Raw genomic sequence first — 14,739 nt, 5'->3', positions numbered from 1 at the left:
TGTGGAGGCAACCATCGCGTGTACGGAGGACCTTGTGCCCAACTAGGGAGGTGGTTAGCGGCTGATTATGGGCCCGAGGGGCCTCCCGAGCAGCCAAATCTTCAGGGCCCAGTGTCCCATCAGATAGCGTACCATCCCCGTGGTTTTCGTGTGCTCTTGGCCAGAATGTTACAGTGCACAATTCAGCATTGCACTGTACGACCCGCCATTACGGTCCTTGCCTCCCTCACCAGTAAGATGGCTATAGGTCGCTTGCAGGTATGTGCTCGATAAATTAATGCCGAATAGAAAAGTCGTGATCAACAAGTGATAGAATATGCACTAGTCAATCTATTAATGTTATATCGCGCGGATACTTCCGACAAGGATTCAGGCATCTTTACGCGTGATTTGTCCTGAGCTACGCAGCCGTTTCCCTCCAGCCAAGGCCATCCCTTCTCTGCGAGAACACTAGTTACCGGTTCCTTCATAACAACAACGACCTCGCAACTCAAACCGACAGACCTCATCATCACCATCTCCGCAAACAATCAGCTCTGCATTCCCCTCAAAATTTCTCTCAGCAGTCTCTTCCGCAATCTCGGCCTCGGAGTCTCTACACCCGAGCTTGCCAATAGCCTCGACCCCAGAACCCATCCCATGGATCTCGTTAGGCCACAGTTGCCTTCTCCTTTATCCATGACCAGGTCACGATGCGCTAATAAAATGGCCGAACCAGTAAGAATCATTTCTTTCGTCGCCCCTCCTCAAGGTCAGACATGGCCCTGCCTTTTATGCACACCAAGTTCTGTCACAATTGTGGTATTTTCATGGATTTGTGGGCCTTCGGACCAGCTGCGAAGCCCGCCTTATTATGTGCAAAACACTGGCAAGAAATCATGTCGGCCTCTCTCCTCAACACTTTCCCTCGTCTTCGGCTAACAAGCTGACGAAAGACTTGCTCGTTCGCGGTACGAGAGATAGAAAAAAACCTGCTTGAAAATCAACAACAACAACAACAACAACAACAATAACAACGACACCATTGCTCGCCTTCGGCCCCTCTCCCGGCTTGACCCGCAACATCCATGTCGTCTACTATTTCCTCTACACCAAGTGATGGAGCTCAAGAGTCCGCGGACTGGGTAGACTCTCGCAATCCTTCTCGCCAAACCTCATACCACGAGGGTGATGTGCCCGCCTTCTCGCCTCCGTCAATTTGGTCACAAGTGCTAGCACCACCCGTCAACGGCTTTGGCCCAGTTCAGTCTTTGGAAAGCATACAACCCGCTCTGAGTGCGCCGACTGTCCTATCGAATCCGTCTCCCCTTCCTTTCTATCAGGGTTATAACCCTCTTCTCTCTCCAGACCACGGAGACACCTTTGCCGTGTGCCAACAGGCTGCGTGGTGCAGCTACACCTCGGACGCGGCCAGCGTGGACCTGTACCACGACCCCATCACAGCGCTACACAGGACCGACTCGACATTGAGTGCTGAGGCAGTTGGAAGGAATGCCCGAGCGTCGTTTCCTGTTGATTTGCGCTCCAAAAGCCCTTGGAAAGCGGACCCGGATCGTGCCTCCCGCAGTCGCTCCATCGTTGGCGTCGTGACGCCTCCCACGGATGCGGGCGTGAAGAAATTACGCAAATCCATGCGTGGAAGCTCGTGCAGAAGAAACTCCAACCCTCTGGCCTCATCGACGGCGAATATAAAGGCCGCCGCAGATGCCCACACTCGCAGGTATTCCCCTGCCAAGGAGGAAGTAATGTCCAACGATGATGTGTTGAGCTCTGAAGATGAAGACAGTCGCCACAGACCAAAGGGTGCGGGAAAGGAGCCTACTTTTGCCTGTCCTTTCTACCGGAGATGGCCGACGCGTCATTTTGAATGTATGAATCGCAAGCTTACGCGCATTCAAGATGTCAAGCAGCACATCTACAGACGGCATTCAAAGCCGCCGCATTACTGTCCGACTTGTGACAAAGTCTTCGTCTCGCCTGACCCTAGGGATGACCACATACGCCAGGCTTCCTGCATCAAACCAGAGACGACATCTTCCAATCGCAGCAGCGACGGAATCTCTGCGCAAGTTCAGGACTCTCTCAAGAATCGCTTTAGCCGCAGGCTCAGCCCCGTTGAGCAGTGGTATGGCATATGGAATCTCGTGTTCCCGGGAGAAACACCGCCGCCGAATGCCCACGTTGGAAAACCTGTCACAGAGATGCTCAGCATGCTCGAGGACTTTTGGAAAAACGAAGGCCAGCGCATCCTTCCGAGTCTTTCGAAGCCGAGATCTGGCCGGAACCTGGCGGATGCAGACCTGCAGATGCTTATGTCACAGATGCTGGACAAGGTCAAGGATCACTTTGAAAATAAACCCGGCCAAACAGGAGAGAGCGCCGCGGATGGGACGGAGAGCCAAGCAGACCAGATGATTGACAGCTTGCCGGTGGATGGTGAGTCAGGTACTTTTGCGGAATATGAACAAGCCAGTTATGAGCCGAGTCCCTCCGATGGCTGGGATGCCATCACCTACTCCCCGAATGGCTCGCCATGCATCACCATGGGTGGGCTCATCGTCGAGCAGTGCGTGGACCTTGGTAGTTCAGGAATGCTAGTTGAACAACATCAACCTTATGAGCAGTCGTGGGCTATTCCCTCAATGGAGAATCCTCTTGTGAACCGGTTGCAATGACTTCTTGGTGTGCTCGGGCGGAGGGGGGCGGTTTTGCTCTTCCCGATTTTAAACATCGGCGTGTATCAATACAAGACAGCCTGGGGAGGAAAAGACTAGACACGTTGGCACTGCTTCCGCTTCTCTGAATGCAGCTAAGCAACACCCGTAAGGAGCGTCGTGGGGCGAGCAACCGCTTAAGGGTGCTCGTCAGTTAGGCAGGGAATAAACACCACACGCTTCTGGAACACATGTCGGAGCCTGGTGTGATGTAGCAGGATGTCCGGCAGGAACAGTCGCTGTGCCATACGCTGGCTGCAGAAGCAAAGTCGCCGTATTACATTGGGCTACCGGCTAAAAGTAAGGTTGCTCCAACCGTTACCCAGCAGCTGCCTCCCAACCAGGTGCTCGCTGTCCCCGAGACAAGACTGTGGTTGCTTGTGATGTATGGTGAGCGGGTGCTTGCCAGCACTGTCATAGTGCAGGATGTTTGAAGAGGGCGGAATAATACTCATTTACGACATGAAAATAATGTAGAGTGAATAAAGAATTTCAATTGAACCAGACCGTATTCGGTGCCAGATTGTTGCCAAAGCCTGGAAATCGCGACTGATGTATGCGGTGCGCACTGAAGTTTCTTTGTGAGAAAACGATACTGAAATGCAGCACTGAGAGCCACGTTGATACGTTTCTGTGTCTAGCATTCCCTTCAGTTGTAGAATTGGAGCAACGTAAGCCAAATTTAGAGTAGCCACCACAATGCAAGGGAACCTGCAGGTGAACAATGCCAAGCTTTTGCGTTTCGGTAGTTGCCGCTGGAGCTCGAAACCCAGCCATAAGAAAGCAGCATAAGATCTGGGATCAGATGGGTAGTTTGGATAATTAGGTGGTCTATGGGCGTGGGTGCTAAGGGTTGCCATTATAGACCGGAGTTTACGTTGGCCATCTCCTTGATCCCCGAGGCTAGTCACCGCGGGCGGAGGAGCCAGTAAGCTTGTAACAAGGCAGGTATCGCGGTGCTGGGGTTGAGCGGATCTGCCGAGGAGCCGATAAGACAATGAGAGACGAATGATGAGGCCATGTCCATAGCGACCAGTTATTAAATGGCTCTTTGGGGGGAGAGACGGGTTAAAGTTGCGGGTTACGGGGAAGGGAAGAGAAACTCGGGGTTGACCTCGGTTCAAGGTGGATCTTTGTGTTCGTTTTACTGTCGATGGCGGGTGATGATGGACAACTGCACCCATATCCGCGGAGGACCTGGGGTGAAGTCTATTCTAATTTAGGCCTTGTTGTCGGCAATAAAAAAGTCTGGTAAAGCAAGTCTGGGTTTGCATTAAAAATGAATATTTTCTTTGCGGCTTATTTGCCCGAGTATGACTGCCGCCTGTACCTACCAGATAGGGTGACTCAATGACGCAGCGGGTTACAGCAGTCTCACCCGCGGCAGGTTACAGTGGTTTCATCCCGGGTTGCAGCAGATACAGTGGCGACCTGCAACAGATTACAAGGCTTATTCAGCAGTGCCAGGGACCAATTTAGCGTCCACAGTCAGCACTCCTCCTGCCGAGGGCCCTGGACAAATGGCAGTAATAAGCCGGCGACCCGCCAAAAATGCCCCTCGTCCATCACCACTATTTACCATTTCCATTTCTCTCTTTGTCGGCCCGCCGCCGCCCGTGTGTCCTTCAAACAGTCACACACGACACACAACCTCTTCTCGTCACCCCTTCCATCACAGATGCTCCGCTAATACCTCTCTTTCCTTTGCGACTGCGGTCGACCACTCTTCTTTTTCATCCTCCTCCTCCTCCTCCTCTCCTTCGTCATCATGTCGCCCTTTCCTCCCCTCCAGATCCCCCCCGCCGACCACCCTTCCGGACGAGAGGAACAAGGTGAGACGACGACAGCAACCACCACCGCCCGGGATCCCTCGTCCCTCGATGCCGCCGCTCCCACGTCCCTCCGCCCGACAATCTCCCGCTCCCGCACAATGACCACCACCGCCGAGATTGACAGCACAATCGCCAAGCCCGGCAGCGTCAAGATCAACGTCACCGGCGCCTTCATCGTCGACCCGGACACGGCAACCCCCAAGAACGGCCGCGTCTCCCCGACCACACACCACGAGACGAGCGACATTCGCCTGCCCAACCATACTGCGGTTGTCAGTCATATCGCTGTCGATGTACGTTCTTGCCTTGTTACTCAATTGTTTGCCCTCGCCAGTGCTCGACTCTTTGTTTGCTAACCGAGATCCACCAGATCGGCGGTTCCCTTATCAAGCTTGTTTACTTCTCCCGCGAGGTTGACCAGACCGACCCCGGCGGCCGCCTCACCTTTCAGACATTCGAGACGGACCGCATAGATGACTGCGTCGAGTTTATGCGCGAGTTGCGCGACCGCCAGGCCAAGCTTACCGGCTCCCGCCCTGGCGACCTCGCCGTCATGGCCACTGGCGGCGGCGCCTACAAGTTCTACGACAAGATTCGCGATGCCCTAGGTGTCGACGTCTCCCGCGAGGACGAGATGGAGTGTCTCATCATTGGTGAGTCTCTAGTATGAAACCTACCATCACCGTACTGACACTCCAGGCCTCGACTTCTTCATCACCGAAATCCCCCGTGAAGTCTTCACCTACTCCGAGACCGACCCCATGCACTTTGTCGGCCCCCGCGACGCCATATACCCCTACCTCCTCGTCAACATTGGCTCTGGCGTCTCCATGCTCAAGGTCACCGGCCCACGCGCCTTTGAGCGTGTCGGCGGCACCTCGCTCGGCGGCGGCACCCTCTGGGGCCTGCTGTCCCTGCTGACTGGCGCGCGCACCTTTGACGAGATGCTCGAGCAGGCCGGTAACGGTGACAACACCCACGTCGACATGCTCGTCGGCGACATTTACGGCCAGGACTACGGCAAGATTGGTCTCAAGAGCACCACCATTGCGTCGTCCTTTGGCCGCGTCTTCAAGATGAAGAAGGATGCTGAGGCTGCTGCGGCTGCCGATGGGCACGACCCCAACGGTACCACCCCCCGCGCCCTCCCCCGCGGCCCCGGCTTCACCGACGGCGACATTGCCCGCTCCCTGCTCTACGCCGTCTCCAACAACATTGGCCAAATTGCGCTCCTGCAGTCCCAGATCCACAACCTCTCCGACATTTACTTTGGCGGGTCCTTCATCCGCGGCCACCGCCAGACCATCAACACCCTCAGCTACGCCATCAAGTTCTGGAGTAAGGGCGCAAAGCAGGCCTACTTTTTGCGTCACGAGGGCTACCTGGGTGCCGTGGGCGCGTTCTTGAAGAGGCAGCCCAAGAACTGGGGCCGCCGCGGTAGTCTCGAAAACATTGCAGCCCTCGACGAGCTGCAAGAATGGCGCAAGCAGCGTGCCAAGGACGAGGCAGCGGCGGCATCATGAGCGATGAAAACGAAAAAAAGAAAGAACGAAAAAAAAATCCATAAAAAAAGATGGCATATACACATAGAGGTGGACGGGTGGGGTTGAGGAAGCATTGAATACCCTCGATACGAGGTTGGATTTCAGACAAACATGAGGAAGCAAGAATCTTTTGAATTTTCTTTTGGATAGCATGGGACTTGTTGCCAGATATGCTCTTGGTATCATTCATCTCCTCGAACAACAGGAGAGCAACCTTTGTACATTTACACTAATATACATAATCTGCGTGGCCATCGACGCAACCTCTAGATTCGCATGCTGGTAGTGGTAGCATCCTTCATAACATGGTTCCGTGGAATCCCCTCTTGCCATATCGCACCTTACATCACGTCTTTCATATTATTCTCTCACGCCTTCGGCGCCCTCTCCGCCTCCACCGCGCGCCGATCCTTCTCCTTCAACTCCTCCACGTCCATGCCCAGCCTCTCCATTAGCCCCATCACCATGTTGTCCACCTCCCTCTCCTCCTCCTCGTCCCTCACGCCCGCCTGGCTCCTCGTCACCGCCTGGCTCCGCGCGCGCAGCTCCGCCATCGAGCACAGGTCAAACGCCCACCCCGTGCCGCCGACCAGCAGGACCCCGAACCCGGCCACGTTGAGCGTGGCCAGCCCGAGCGCCTGCGCGGCCAGCGCGGACCGCTCCCCGCTGTCCAGGCTGCCGGCGGGCAGGTACGAGGAGTGGAAGAAACGCGGGACGGCCTCGAGTTGGCGCCGGAGGACGGCGCGCCGCGTGACGAACGCGGAGGCGCCGACGAAGCCGGCGCCGAGGAGCAGGAGGCTGAGCTGCTTGACCTGGCGCTGCAGCGGGGTGAGGTGCGCGGTGCTGCTGGTGTCGATGCTCGGGGGCGTGTAGTGTGTGGGCGGCAAGGTCGCGGTGCTGGTGGGTGTTGGTGAGGAGGAGGAGGAGGAGGGTGGTGGTGGCGATGGTGAAGGGGAGGCGGCTGCTTGCTCGGGCGTGCCGACGACGTGCGGCGCCAGCAGCTTCGCCAGGAACCCCATCGGCGGGGCGGTTATGTGTTGTACGTGTGTGTAGGGTGTGTGTTATGAGATGGATGGCGGTATCATGAGGAAAGATGGCGCTGTGGCTTGGTGGTCGGATGAGATGCGAGATGAGAGATGTTTCGAGGTCGCGGGAACGTCGAAAAAAAAGTTGGGTCCCCGGGTGGAGCGATATCGCGCGGGAAAAAAAAAAAAAAAAAAAGGTTGCGACGGTTGCGAGAAGAAGAAAGATGCGATAATGCAAATGCAAAAGAGAAAAATAAGTGAATTGTTTTGTAAAGCTAGGTTTTGCCCTCGGGGGTGTCAATCCCCTGCGCGATGAAGGTAGCAATCACCCGCGAATAGAAAATCGCAGCGGGCCCTTCAGGCGTCAGCCAGCTATTCCCATCGCCAAGGGAACACGAAATACACATGCACCTTGCAACATCAGGGCATTAAACGAATTTGCCTGCATTAAGAAATATTGTAGAGCATTTTTTTTTTTTTTTCAATAGAGCGGTTCGTACATAAAATTTTGGAATTAAGTTTACCTGTGGCGATCAAACTCTGAATCTATCCGCGTCCCTGTATTCGATAGAAGGAGCAAATACACATTGCATTATCAGGGCACCAACGAATTCGCCTGCACTGAAAATAACTCTATAACATGCATTTTAACTCAGCACTCGTACATGAAATTTGAAAAATCAAATATACCTGTTTGTCGCGATTAAAGTTCGGACCTATCCGCGTCCCTATATTAGAGAGAATTCGCAAATACACCTCCTAACAACAACCCATAAAGCGGTAAATCAAAGTTAAAAAATTATACTGCTGTGTTTTGTAATGTACAGAATTTAATGTGTAGAGCTTTCGGCTTGTAAATAGTCTTGTATTTACCTGAACATCCGTATGTAAAGCACGAGGCAGAGTTCAAATACACCTTGTGCGGCGTTTATTTTTCTCAGCCTGCTAGCGCCCGCCTATTGACGCCACGTAACTTCTCAGGCCTCCCTGCTGCTGAATAGCGGGTAGGAAAGAGCGCGCCTGACATACAGAAGATAGACTTCCTCATCGCATTGGCTGAGAAAAAAAAATGAATCATGTGGCGTATTACACACTCCATCCTCACGCAATAGTGCAAGCTACCTCCTCCGTAGCTGTACGTAAATAAGTATCGCACCGCGGCAGTGGATAAGGTTTACATCATCCAAGACATTGTTTTTCGACAGGATTATGGCACGGCCCTCCATTCAAGCTCAGCCCGGACCAGACCGCTGTCATGATCAAGATTGCAGTCACAAGGTCAAAGGGGAGACAGGTGGTGGCCAGGAAGGGCGGCACATGTCAATTAAAGATCTCACGGTACATTCAATTCCATTCGACTAATATGGCAGGGGACAAGAGATACTTCGATTAAGAGAGCTCGGCTACCCAACAGGGGACAAATACATATTGCCACCCGCTGTAGCTAGAAAAGTCTGGGCTCACATGCAGTGTCGATCACGGCTGCGTTGTGGTCGCCGCAACGTTCACAAAGCTGCACTGGCGAAGCTCTTGCCATTGACTGATCTCGCGCAACGGAATAGAAACTGCGTCTTGGAGCACCAAATCGCAGAAACGATTGCGTTCTACGCGACGGGGTATAATGAAGGCGAATCGGCCACCTTCTCCGGCGTCCAACGGCTGAGTCGGCGGCCCGTGGCTCAGAGAGGTCTCGTTGAGATTGACAATTCGCGTCGTGATATCTACATGAATGATATCCTCTGGGTCGTTCGGATGGCTGTATAACACAAAGCCTTCATGCATCCAAGCCTGGATCATGATGCTATGGACATGAGCGACATCGTCTTCGGACATGTGCAAGACCGTGTGGTCCACGATGGTCTCCAGCGGCGTGTCGCGTACCAGGCCAACCAAGGTACTGCGAACCAGCTTGCACAAATCTGTCTTGAGAACGAATGCTCCGTTTCCCAGAAGATCAGAATTACCACAGCCTTCTCCGCTATAGAGATCCTGGGAAGCGCAGACTTTCTGCCACACTGCCAGAGAGACCCAAACAATGCCCTTCATGTACAGGTGGTCAGGCATGCTGAAGGTGCCACGAAGAAATTAGCCAAGATCTGCATGACCTGCTAAGCATTTCTGTCCAAACTACTGACACGCGTCTTGTCTAGCATCGAAAAGCCATGGTACGACAATGCTGCAATGTGCGCGATGGCTCTCCTCGCGGGCATGGACGCACTCTCTGACGCCATACCCAACGCAAGAAACCAGGCAATGCGTATGTCATGCTGCACGTGTGGCAAGAAGCGTGTCAAATAGGATACCGCCTGTGAGTCGACTGGAAGCAGCCGGTCTGGTGCCGCGGGACAGCGCAGCAAGCACTTCATCTTGGTCAGTTGATCTACTACACCACGGAGTGTGATGGAATCGTCTACAAAGGCCGCGATGATGGGCATAACATCATGCCCTGGAAATTCAACAGCAACAGAGGCGACAAAGCCCCAGCTCTGCTCATGGGAAAGCCGGCGAGGGGGATTTCGTCTTCGCACAAGATTGTGTACAGATCCGTACAGGAGAGTGTTTCGCTACCCACCAGCTCAGCAGCCAGAAGTTAGGCGAAGCCGTGTCGTGCAAGTTGCCTACACAGTACGTGTGTGGGCATTATTCGGCTGGGGCTTGCACGGCTAGCAAGATACACTTTGCAAACTGCCGATTAGCGTAGATAAGTAAATATTCTAAATGTAATGGACTTGTTATGTAACAAGAAGGTGTATTTGCAAGCCATAGAGTAGGAGCTCGCTCGCGCCTGAAGAGCCAGTCGTGACTTTTTTAGCAGGTGATTGCTACACCTTCATCATAACACCCCGAGAGTCCCGAGAGTACAGCCTGGCTTTAGAACATAATTCATTCCTTTTCAAATTGCCGCCTGAGCATCATCGCAGATTCGCTCAAAACGGATATGCAACTTCTCCCGACAGTCGCCCCCGACAAAGCCATCGTCGCCTGGGTACTCTCTTTCGTCCGCTACTGACGTCCTGTAATTGGTGTAAATTGCCGCTACCGCGTAGCGCATAACTACATACAACGTAATTATCGTCAGTTATGCCACGAGGCAAAGCCGCAACAACTTCAACTTACGTTCCATGGCTAGCTGCTGTCCGACGCAGCTTCTGCTCCCGTGCCCAAATGCATACAAATACCTGTTTGGGTTCGAGTTCTTGCCGTCGACGCCCATCCAACGGCGAGGATCCCAGGCGCTCGCGTCGGGAAACACGGCCTCGTCGCGATGCAGGCTCCAGCCGTACGCGCCCACGCGGATGCCCGCCGGAAGCGCATACAGACTGCCGATGCGGGAGCCACCCTCGCGGCGCGGGGTGAGCCGTGGCTCCGCGTCGGGCGTGTTGTTTCGCAGTCGTAAACCTTCGTGGATGACGGCGTTCAAGAGCGGCAGGTTGGCGAGCTCGGGGGCTTCTGGTAGGACGCGGTCGCTGCTAGCAGTATCAAGGACGGGTGAGTTGATGGAGAGGAGCTCTTTGTGAAGCTCTTCTTGCGTACTGGGATGATGTGATATTTTGTAGAGAATGTACGTAAACGAGATGCCTGGTCAAGGTGAGGTGAGTCTTTGAGTCTTTGCCCAGCCTGGTCCATGACGGCTTGCTTACCAAACGTGTCCCTAGCGGCCACTGTGGTCGAGTCAGTACTTAATTGTTTTCGCAATAGATGCAAACAAACTGACTGACCGATATGATCAAAGCATTCGCTAGCAAGTTGGAGCTCTTCCTGCGCATCTGGCGTAAAGCAGGGGTCGCGGTCGGCAGACTTGGCGAGCCCTGCTTTCACCACGTCGTATAGGATGGGGAAATCGCCACTCTCAAACTTGCTCTCAACACCCTCGTTAAGAGAGAGTGCATAATCTGCCTGCCTCATTTTCCCTAGCGCCCACTCGTCCAGAAATATGCGCGCCGCTTCGTGGCCCTCGGGCAGCAGCCATCCGCCCAGGCCCAGGCGCTGCGCAAACTTGGTCACGGCGGCGCATTCCTGAAGCCAAAACATGCTATCGGCGGGATAAGACTGAGTGTATGCCTCGAGCCACTCGTCCCGTGCATCAGCGTTCAGCATGAAGTTGGTGCCGCGCGAGAGGCCAAAGACAAACGCCACCGTAAAGTCAATCGTGTACGACTGTAGGACGGGGAGAATGTCGATGGCCTGCGTGGCGCATTGCGAGGTCATCTGAAAAAGGGGAAGCATCCTATGATGAATCATCTCGCGCATGATGGCACGCACATGGGCATTGGTTTGGACGAATTTGCGCGCGTAGATGGGTGCGACCCGACGTCGAGGCATGGCATGGTCAAGGGATAGCGCAGTGAAGATATTACGCTGGCTGTTGAAAATCCAAATTACTGAGTACTCGACCAAGTTGTAGACAAGATCAACAAGAAAAAATACATACCCGTGCGTAATGAATACATCATAGCTCGGATGCTTGTCAAAGTTGTGTTTGCCAACCCCATACACGTCGTTCATATCCGCCTTGGAGTTCATGGCAAGCTCCTTCGGGCCGAGTCTGACAAAAGGGCCAAGCGTTTCCAGTGCGGCAGTGACGACCTCGAATTCGCGCCTCCGGAAACGCTGCCATTGGATCCAGAGGGATGTTACATGAGCCAGGGGATGCGCCGCAGGAACTGACCTCAACGGAGATAGGCAGACGGGACGAATCAGGATATTCCAGATCAGCAGTGCAGTAATTCCCATAAAAGATAGGGAATAGACTGCGTTTGTGAGAAGATGGTGCATTAACTCCATCTTGGCGGTGTTGGATGATGTGGCTGCAGAAAAGCACGGCGACGTTTAAGCTTAATCGAGCCCGGCTAGAAGGCAGAGCGATGAGTCTCGTTATCTTGGCAGGAGATTTCGAAGTCCGGATTTTGATCTCCTTATCTTCTCTTATCATCGTTCATTTTGTTTTGTTTTGTAACTTGTTTTGTTTTGTTTCTCATTGTTTGTTTTTGCGGAGAGAATAGACATAGCCGGCCGGTATCGCTGCCACGTCAAGTTGCAGCATTAAAAACTGCAGTATAGGGGCCTAGAAGACGGAGAAGCATAATGTGAAGGGCGTCAATGGACGCATTCATGCGAACTATCCAACTTTGCAGAGCGGGTATATCCACACGAGTACGGCTGCACTCTGGATAAGGCGCCAATTGCGCGCATTGTTGGCGGACGGTTTGGCAAACCAGCGCGGATGATGCCGGGCAGGTTTAGTCAAATGCCATACCGGGGCTTCGGATTCCTCAGATTTCACGGAAGTTGGCAGCCGTGGTCTGAGCCGGGTCTGGGCGAGCATCTGCCCTGGTATGCCGAGTCTGTGGTCCCCTGCGAGACCATGGAGCCCTGCTGTCCGTTTGTTAGGTAACTGCATATCTATGACGCTCATTATGCAGACAGGGTATGACGCAGGCCAGCAGAAATGACAGAAAAAGACAAAAGCCTCTATACCCGCTAAGAAACGAGCGAGCTGGACTTGCAGCCCTGATAGCGGATGAAACGGGTTCGAAGATTACAATGCTGCAAGAGCAGGTACATGAATGCAATGCAATATGAGTCTATAATATACACTGCCTCTAATTCTCCTCCGCGCGTTGGGCAGCAGCCGCCGATTTCGGGCTCACAACCTTGGTGAGCCCAGCGTTCTCGACGTCGTCGTCGTCGTCGTATGTCCTGGCTCTCGGCCTCGGAGTTGGACTCGCGGATCTTCATGAGGACCACCCCACAAAGAGGCAGCGCGATGACAATGAGGAGCCAGGAAATAAGAATTTCGCCGAGGTAGGGTGTCTACGTCGCACATGTTTTAGCAACTTCTTCCACCTGCAAAGTGGGAGCGGGCAGGCGGGCTTACGTCGACTGCGTCCATGCCGAACGACACGGCCGCACCGGCAGACCGGATGGCCTTGTAGTATGCGGCCGTACGGGCAAGTCGAAAGGGCTCATTGGTGATTGCCGACATGGTGTAGTGGGCTAGACCGTTGAAAGCAGCGTCCACGACATAGTCTATTCCGTGGTTAGTTTATTACAGCGTTCCAGGATTGCACGAGTATTTCCCCCTCTACTCACACGCGAACATCGGGTCCTCCAGAAGGACTGTCCATCCAGTCCCATGGAAGAGGCTTCCCCCGTAGCACAGTATCGCCACGCTGAAAGTCGAGCGGAACGCGACGCCGCCACCCCATACTGCGCACACCATGAGGAAAACGGCCGCGCTTGCCACGAGCGAAGAATTTCGTCGCGGAAACGGCAGTGTGTCTTTCAACAGGCCAATGATGACTGAGCCAATGATGGACCCCAGGCCCGTGAGCAGCGCGACAAGGGCGCGCGTGCGGTCGTTGAAGAGAAATGACGTGATGGCGCCCTGGTATGAGTAAAAGGTAGTTGGATCTGAAGAACATGGGAAACAGTGCCAGCATGCGCCAGTCTTTAAACATGCGCACAAACTCGACAGCGCCCCTGCCGCGGTCCCAGAGATGCCTGGACCTCGACCTTTGCGCCGTCGCCGCGGATGACGCGGTGCGGCAGCACAGCTGGATGCGACAGACGTCAGCTGAATGATGATGATGGCGGTGTAGACGCCGGTGCCGAACGAGAGTGCCGAGCTGGAAGAGCGACCAGAAGAGGTTGTAGCTACGGCCCTTGTCGCGCTTAGTTGGGTAGGACATCATGACGGCGCCTTGGGCTGCCCAAAAGAGGGAGGCGCTCAGACCGAGGATGGCGCCGGCAAGAATGAGACTTGGTAGTTCTAGAGGGCGCCGAGTTAGAGGGCGTATCCGGTGGTCCCTATCGAGAGGGTCAGGCGCGGTCCAAGGATGTTCTACACGACACGGGAAGCGGTTAGTCTGAGCAAGGGAAGTTCCGATCTCCAACGAAAATTTGATAGGGGAGACAAGTACTAACATTAACGCTACCGGCAAAGAAGCCGCCTGGGAAGAAGCACCCGTAGAGGACACTGTTGGCGATGTCGCTCAGCTGCACGTCGTGCATGCCACCGGCGCCGAGGTTGCTGATGGCGCTGTGCATGCCGACGGAGCAAAAGGCGACGAACCCGACGATGGTGACATGTGCCCATGGCGAGTTGTCCGTGGAGGTGAAGCTCGGTAGTTAGCTTCTTCTTTTTTCGTGATGAGGTCAGGGGAGGACGCGGACGCGAGTCGCGCGCGCGCGCTCGGGAAAGAGCGAACTGCCACGGACATTGGAGGCGTCCAATTTTGACCTGCGATAGGTCCATCATGGCGGATGATGCGCTGCGAGAGCGTGGATGGAAGGGAGGATGAAGGAAGATGGATGAAGATTCAAGATTTGCTGGGTATAGATAGACTCTTTTGCCAACGGCGGTTTAAAACCCGGGGTCTCCGCAACACGCCAGCGGCTCTCGTCGGTCGAGAGACGGCGCGCGTCCGTCCAGTTTTTCTTTCCTAGATGCAATTGCGAAGTTACGTTTCTTCGTTTTTCTCTGCACCTATTGGCTAGTCAGTGGGTGAGGTGAGCTATAGAAGCTTGGTTCTCGTTCATGCCCCAACATACTAACTTACATAGTGAGTGTCTGGGCCCAGGCTTGGGCTCGTACCAAAACCATTGTTGGCTCGCCCTTCTC

The 14,739-nt window shown here is 54.2% G+C and overlaps 5 protein-coding genes across 5 annotated transcripts; 2 read left to right on the top strand and 3 right to left on the bottom strand.

The window, feature by feature from the left end:
• Nucleotides 1-1,067: 1,067 nt before the first annotated feature.
• On the top strand, nucleotides 1,068-2,675 carry ISF_01277 (hypothetical protein; the record flags this gene model as incomplete). The annotated part of the gene is made up of 1 exon (XM_018844884.1): nucleotides 1,068-2,675. One exon carries the CDS (start codon nucleotides 1,068-1,070, stop codon nucleotides 2,673-2,675), a length of 1,608 nt encoding a protein of 535 aa, XP_018707650.1.
• Nucleotides 2,676-4,482: 1,807 nt separating this feature from the next.
• Nucleotides 4,483-6,069, top strand: ISF_01276 (Type II pantothenate kinase; the record flags this gene model as incomplete). The annotated part of the gene is made up of 3 exons (XM_018844883.1): nucleotides 4,483-4,839; nucleotides 4,917-5,199; nucleotides 5,246-6,069. The coding sequence occupies 3 exons, from the start codon at nucleotides 4,483-4,485 to the stop codon at nucleotides 6,067-6,069; spliced, it is 1,464 nt and encodes a 487-aa protein (XP_018707649.1).
• A 389-nt stretch (nucleotides 6,070-6,458) lies between these two features.
• On the bottom strand, nucleotides 6,459-7,109 carry ISF_01275 (hypothetical protein; the record flags this gene model as incomplete). The annotated part of the gene is made up of 1 exon (XM_018844882.1): nucleotides 6,459-7,109. The coding sequence occupies one exon, from the start codon at nucleotides 7,107-7,109 to the stop codon at nucleotides 6,459-6,461; it is 651 nt and encodes a 216-aa protein (XP_018707648.1).
• A 2,899-nt stretch (nucleotides 7,110-10,008) lies between these two features.
• ISF_01274 (Cytochrome P450) lies at nucleotides 10,009-11,438 on the bottom strand (the record flags this gene model as incomplete). Its single annotated transcript, XM_018844881.1, has 4 exons — nucleotides 10,009-10,169; nucleotides 10,233-10,694; nucleotides 10,757-10,777; nucleotides 10,835-11,438. The coding sequence occupies 4 exons, from the start codon at nucleotides 11,436-11,438 to the stop codon at nucleotides 10,009-10,011; spliced, it is 1,248 nt and encodes a 415-aa protein (XP_018707647.1).
• A 1,280-nt stretch (nucleotides 11,439-12,718) lies between these two features.
• Nucleotides 12,719-14,165, bottom strand: ISF_01273 (DUF895 domain protein; the record flags this gene model as incomplete). Its single annotated transcript, XM_018844880.1, has 6 exons — nucleotides 12,719-12,819; nucleotides 12,869-12,929; nucleotides 12,994-13,145; nucleotides 13,209-13,503; nucleotides 13,583-13,984; nucleotides 14,043-14,165. The coding sequence occupies 6 exons, from the start codon at nucleotides 14,163-14,165 to the stop codon at nucleotides 12,719-12,721; spliced, it is 1,134 nt and encodes a 377-aa protein (XP_018707646.1).
• Between the last annotated feature and the right edge of the window lie 574 nt (nucleotides 14,166-14,739).

This window comes from Cordyceps fumosorosea, assembly GCF_001636725.1.
Source record: "Cordyceps fumosorosea ARSEF 2679 chromosome Unknown scaffold_2, whole genome shotgun sequence".
Lineage (NCBI taxonomy): Eukaryota > Fungi > Ascomycota > Sordariomycetes > Hypocreales > Cordycipitaceae > Cordyceps > Cordyceps fumosorosea.
Note: the sequence above shows the minus strand (reverse complement) of the source record. Positions and strands in the feature narration are given on the sequence as shown.